Consider the following 6917-nt stretch of genomic DNA (forward strand, 5'->3'; position numbering starts at 1 on the left):
TACTAGGGTATTCTTCCATTAGGGTTGTGCGGCAGTGTGCGTAAGGTACCAGCATTTGATACTGGTTTATTGTTGTCCGTGATGATGACAACTAACTAGTCAACTTTATAATCATGTAATAAAAGTGTGACTGTTCCAGCTGCTACAATTCTGAACATTGGAAAATAGGAGAGAACACGGAAGGAATAATGACGAGGCCGATGGATCAATCTATCTGCGGGTGTTGTTGATTCTTTTCTGCTATTCTCATTGTGCACGCGATTCCCCATTTTGTTCGGGTCTATACCACCTTTCTTGTTTTGACCTGAACGTAAGTCACTCCTTGACCTTGTCATCGCACGTGTTGTCTAAATCAATATGTGGATTCCGTTATCCTGTAGCCACGTTGCCTTGGTTCGGTGTGGGTTTTGGGATCCCGTTGGAAATCAGCAGTTCCTAAGCCGGCGCAGTCCCACGATTTCAGGTTTGTTGTTGATAAACCTCCATTTGAACGAGTTGGTTTTTGGGGTTTCGCACGTAACTTAACGTGGCCAAAATGAGTGTTGGTAACAACCTAAGTGTTTTCTGACAAAGTGCAGAATTTTTGACTGCGCACTAAAGGACATAACACAATCGCATGGCCTCACCATGTCTGTCTGTCTGTTACCAACCCCTCGTGTGTCCAATCAAGAGTCGGTGGTTGTCTAGCCAACTGAATTTACGGGTTGGGACTTGACTACTTCGATGCTGAGTCACAGACCACTCATCATCCGGTTGTTTCCACCCAGCACACGATCGGGTCAATAGAACCCTGTTTCTGTAACAGGAAAAGTGCACGGTTTAACCGGTAAACCTTTTGGTATGTGAGTTACCCGTCCATCAGGGTTTAAGGCCTCCCGTCTAATATAGGCCACGCGCAACTGGATGAGGGAAGTTAGATGCGTCCGGCGGGGGGGGCATGGTTTCTGTGAGCGCTCGGCACGATGTGTAAGTCCATCTGAAATGAAGTGTATCAGCTATTCAGTATTCTTGAACATCCGTAATGAACCTACGCTTGTCACCCAAGCTACTATGAACGAGAAACTTAGTACCATCAAGACAAACATAAGCACTAACCACAAAAGCATATGAGTATGCCAAAAGAGAATCGACGACGATGGAAACGAAAAAACCTGACAAATAATGAGATTTAATGCGCCACTTCATCTTAGCTTCCAGACCCATTGCCAGCGATCTACAGTGCGCCTGGAAAATGTGATCAATCGAAACGAAAAAACCTGACAAATATTGAGATTTAATGCGTCACTTCATCTTAGCTTCCAGATCCATTGCCACCGATCTACAGTGCGCCTGGAAAATGTGATCATAGACGCTACTGTGGACAAGGACACGTGAACAGCACAGAGTATTCATAAACCCATGTCACTAACCATATACCCTGCTTGTCAATCAGTACAAACAGGTCGATGACACGAGGCAACTCCGTTGCGGTGCTTCCACATGGGAAATCGGAGTGTACCACCAGTTCTAGACGGTTTGTTTTTGCGAAAAGTATTGCAACGGAAGACCCCGTGATGCCCGAACTACCTGTTCAACCGAGTCTGTTCGAGGGGGGGGGAGTACTGTATCAAAAGCTAAACTCTCGTGACTTTGTGTAGACCTAGATGCGCCTCCAATAGACACGGTCTAGAAAATTGAGTCAACTGGTCCAAACAGAGTCCCTCCACATGACATTTCCCTCCCGCGAGCCAAACTGCTGAGTCGGAGCCTACGGATAGACAGATTCCTTAAAGAAAACCGTACATTCTCGCGCTAATACGTTGACTAGCGGTCAGCACCTACGACCGATCCTTTATCAAACACGTCTTGTGATCGCTTTGTTAATCCAGCAGAGGAGATGAAAATCCCGTACAGCGTAGTAATAATCATAAAAAAACAGTGGCGATCACGTTATCTGGATATTTCGTGCGACAATAATCGCAGCCGAAACGCCTGTGCTCAACTCAACCAATCGGATACGCCATAAAGCGAGGGACCGATTCGGGTTGTACGAAGATGTTTTCCCCATTCCAACAAGGAAAAAGCGAAGGCTGTGACGAAGTCCGGTAATCACTGAAGAGGCCGATCACGCAGATACCGAGGTAAAAATCAAAGTTAGAGGAAACTGGATCCCAGAAAGAGGAGTGAAAACGATCAAGGGCAGACAACACACGGCAATGCAACAGCCTTCAGATAGGATGAACAGAAACCTACTTGAGTAATCGCACCCCAATGGAAGCGGAGTTCCGGAATACAGATTGAATAGAAGCGAACAAAAGCGAGTGATTTTGTTCAAACGGACAGCCAGCTAGTCGAAGCGCATATGTGTCGATAAGTATGAAAAAACGGCATTTAGTACACGCCAGAAGAACGTTTGAAACAGTTTTTTTTCAACATGGGATTGGGATAACCAAACAACCAGTCCGAAGAATGAACTGTAAGTAACAAAGAGAGACCGAATTAAAAATGACGAGAGCGCCGCCGCCCCTGAAGGGAGTGCTGAACGATTGACCGCTAACGAGTGGGCTAGCCCATGAAAGACGAAAATACCCAACAGATAACAACAGAGAAGGCACAGGCGGTGCATGCCAGAAAAGCAGGACAACGGGTAATACTGCGTCAACTGGGGTGTGTGTGGTCCATCGACCGGCAAATCACCTTACGTAAACGTGACAAATCAGGCATTGGCTGGTTGGACGGACGCGGAGGTGCCACAGACAAGAGATCCCGAACTGCATAGCATCGCTTGTGAGGATGAATTCAGTGCGATATGAATAAATATCGCAAGCGACGGGGAGAGTAGGAACAACGAAGTAGGGCAAGGCGGAGCGATTTGCAGGCGGCCGTACAGACAATCATCGAAGAAGACCACACACTTCCTTGTGTATGTGGCACAAGTATTCCACGTAAGACACCGAGTTTCCACTGTGACGATCTTCAACTAAGAAACGTTTGAAGCACGCCTCTAACTTGTCTCCGGGTCGAACCACCAAAAGCTGCAAGGCGAAAGAATAAACAAGGAGGATTTGAGGAAGCTTGGAGAGTAGAGAAAATTTTCGGGAGAAGTTCGTTTAAAGCTGGCTAGTGGTGGCATTGGAAAGCGAAGTATGGGTGAAGTCACGCAGCCATTCCACGTGGTACTGATGTAAACTACACGTAAATCTGTGGTAGGATCAGCAAGCCCCAAAAGCTGATTTTGGAGTGCATCTGTACTTGCAATCCCGTTATATGAGGCAATTCAAAATAACTCAGTGGTTAGGGCCTGAACTTATCGACCGCAGGATCCGTGGTTCGAATCCACTCTCAGCATCTCGGCTGTTCCTGTTTAGGCTTGAGCAACCTGGCACCATCTCAGCCCTCCTGCGTCCTTCAGGTGACAGAACAGCGGTACAGGAAGGGTGAACGATTATTGATCGCCGTTGCACGACGAAACTCTAACGACCCCCAGTCACAACACGACTGGCGTTTCTGTCCTCAATTTTTTTGTGAGTAATTAACAAAGTGGTCACCGGCACACGACCATGTTCTCTACCAGACTAGTTCTGCTGCGATTTTCGTTGTCGGAGAAGAAGAGGTCACCAAAGCCCTTTAGCTCGGGATGTGCAAGATATAGGGAGATATATCTTCGGACGGACAGTAATTAAAAAAGCCACGCACTTTAGCGCAGGACGAAATTCTCCCTCCCTGGTACGATCTCTCAAGGATAATCAAAACAGACTTTCCCTGATAGAAAGTGGTGATGGTCCCGGAGTGTAATAGCTCTAGGACCCCACATGGAGCCATAAAAAAGAGAGTATTTCAGTTTGGTCATACATTCTGCAAACTCTCATACGCTCTGCTCCAGGCAATATGCATGCAACAAGTTTGCCTATTTCACTAGAAAAATTTCTATCGGAAACAACCACTTTGATGCTGCACCATACTGCGAGCGGAACCCATGGGGGATTCCAAAACGTGTCCTCATGAAAGAGCACTGGATTCGTGAAATCCCTTGTTTTTTCAACAGTCTTCAGGGGAGTGAGATAGCATTTCTGAATTCCGTCCGCGGTGGGCGATCCAAATGTCCCATGGTCTTGAAAACATACCAGCAGAGCAAAATGCTCCCATGTTGAGGCTGAGAATGTGTATCATCGAAAAGACAACAAAGACAGAATGTTAACTGATGGCGCGACGTACCCGAGTGTGCCTTCCATGTTCCTCGTGAATTCTGTGAATCAGATAACTAAGGTTACGCGAGACATCTGTTTCCAGTCTGGGAAGATCGTACACCTATTGGGAAAAAGTAGACAGTGAGACAGATAGATTGTTAGTTAGTTACCTTTTGAGCTGAAATGGATTCAAAATAGCGCCATGCATCATTATTTTGGGAAAGTAGGAAAATTCTATCTAGCAGGGGAGTGACCACAAACGACAATACAGGTAAAAACTATGGGAAGATGGATGATACGGACAAATTGCTAGGTTTTTCTGTCAATGTGAGGACTATGGCCCAATCAAGAAAGATGGATGTAAAGGTGGCCCACGAGCTATGCACCTGAAACTGTTATGCGCGTGCTGGTCTTCGGTTGGTTCTAGCATCCATAAACTAAGTTCAAAACGTATCACGGCCAAAATACTTACTGCTTGGCCACGTGCTGCGCATGCCAGTCGACCGAATTACACGAAGGGCTCTTTTCGCACAGCCACGTGAAGGGTGGAAACGAGTTAGAGGCGGTCAAACAATGACTTTGTAGCGAAGTGTGAAAGCCATTACCAGCAAACTCAGCTGCGCTTGTCATCGCCATCTTCCTGGACGGGGATCCCGAGACGGGCCATATCAGTGGTTAGACATTGTCAGACATGACCCATTCGCGCCCTCAATGGAGCTCATGCATCCAAGTTATTGCCTTCAATGCATAGTGTCCTTCCCAATCCCCCCACTTAACAGCCCACTGACAACGCGGTATTTACGCACCAATTTATCAGTTCCCGCTTTCAATGCGCAGCTAACTGCCCCACCTCCCCAAATCATCGGTGAACGAAGCTGTGTCAGCTACAACCACTGTACGACAAGTACGCGGTTATTACAGCTGCAAGGTCATGCCAGGGGATTCGCGACAAAGACGGGAAGTACTGAGCTAAGGTGCTTGATTTCGACTGTTCGATACTCTGAACAATCAGAGAGCGCATAAGTTCGACCCGTATTCGGTTTGCCGCGCATTTATCCAATCGATGGAATGCTCGGTTGTTCCGGCAGAGCCACGTACACGTGATCGGTCGATCCAAGCCGTGTTCAGCAAGACTTGAACGTTACTCCGAAACCGTCAGGATTTTGTTGATTGGTCACGTCACGTTTCAATTCCACAAAAACAGTGCCATTAGCTCTGCAGTTTGGTTCATGTTATCCGTTTCACATGCACCACAGCAGACGAGACGTGGATCCATCCAGTAGGCTCGCACTGTCTCGTCCACATCTGAGACAGATGCACCAGATCACGTCTGCATTTTCACTGCAAGCACTCTGACAACTTATGTCGCCCTCACCCACTTTTTTCAACAATGCTGTCACTACCCAAACGGGACCGATTCACAAGAATATCGTAAAAGCCAGAAACCAATCGGTCTGGTTTTAAACAACTTGATAAGACCCTTGTATCCTTAGTTAGCATGGCTGGACTAAAGTTTTATAGTCAAATAGCTTTAATTGGCTTCGGTCGATATCATGCAATCCATAAGTTCGACCAATACTCCATAAACGTAGGCCGGTACTCACCCGTTCCGGCTCAAATTGTCTGGCACTAGGTACGTTGAAAACGTTTTGAATCCACTCCGCAGGCAGATTGCTCCCGAGCCATAAGAACAAGTTGACTCCATTGTCCAACAGAAACGCGCCATCCGGTTGAAGCCATTCATAGGAACAACGAATCGAAGCCGGTGGGTAGACCAATTGACCTTCGAAGTTGGGAGCTAAAGTATGCTACGCAGGACGAACACAAGAGAAATCAGATGAAAGACCAATCAGGTGGCGGCCCGTTGGCCAGAAAAGTGACACCTGTTATATCAAACCGAGCACATTACCCCTTTCGAAGAGACCACTTCTAGAAGGTACTGCGAAGTTCCTACTGGAGTTCAGGACACCCTCAAAAAAGAACCATTCCGGCCGGCGGAGGAAGTATTCGTAAGACACATCACACGCACCTAATGTGGATTGGTTTTGCATACAGCTTCTTTACCGATGTCCACAGGGAACCAGTAAATGAATACTGATTCACCGAGGCGCACACCGAAAGGGGAAAAAATTCACTTGAACGGATAGTACATGGCACCTGTAAATTCTGTACAAACCACATGAATTTGATAGCGCAGGGTTTCTCCAACTAGCAGTCCCAACTTGCCAAAATAGCATTCCTTTTGCAACTCAGAAAGAAAGATGGTTAGGGATCGGTCGGTGTATCGACCGGAGCAATGATAACCGCTTTGTACTGCATCACTGCTCACCTGTGATGAAGGACTATTCAGAAATGAGGCACTGTGACTGGCATCTGATGAAAGAGACGATTGAGGAAGTGAGTACAGTTCAACAAAAATTCGCAGCTGTAGTTATATCTCAGCGAATTATGAGAATGACTAGTGGATCAGCCCTACATCCTCCACTAGATGTCTTTGTGAGAAACGATGTTTGCTTGGGTTAGGTTTCCGAAACGACATCAGCAGACAAAACATTTGAACTCGGAATAAAAGTTACTGATAACGTTAGTAGTATAGGAAAATTAACGAAACCCTTCCTGCAACAAGAGCATGCTGTCTAATAAAAAGGAGCTTCAATCACAGATGGGGGCGAGATGGACCAAGTGGTTAGAGCACGAATTTACTGACCGGAAGGTCTGGGGTTCGAACCCGACCTCTGCCTCTCGACTTCC

The 6917-nt window shown here is 46.7% G+C and overlaps 1 protein-coding gene across 1 annotated transcript in view; it reads right to left on the bottom strand.

The window, feature by feature from the left end:
* Positions 1-2041: 2041 nt before the first annotated feature.
* The window catches only part of T265_01675 (hypothetical protein), a gene marked incomplete at both ends in the record, with an annotated part of 26397 nt that continues 21521 nt past the window's right edge, over positions 2042-6917 (bottom strand). Inside the window, 4 exons of the mRNA XM_009165741.1 lie at positions 2042-3014; positions 4195-4287; positions 5771-5974; positions 6343-6495. Of these exons, the coding sequence (XP_009164005.1) occupies positions 2874-3014; positions 4195-4287; positions 5771-5974; positions 6343-6495 (591 nt within the window). The remainder of the gene's footprint in view (positions 3015-4194; positions 4288-5770; positions 5975-6342; positions 6496-6917) is intronic.

This window comes from Opisthorchis viverrini, assembly GCF_000715545.1.
Source record: "Opisthorchis viverrini unplaced genomic scaffold opera_v5_18, whole genome shotgun sequence".
In the NCBI taxonomy this organism is placed as follows: Eukaryota; Metazoa; Platyhelminthes; class Trematoda; order Opisthorchiida; family Opisthorchiidae; genus Opisthorchis; species Opisthorchis viverrini.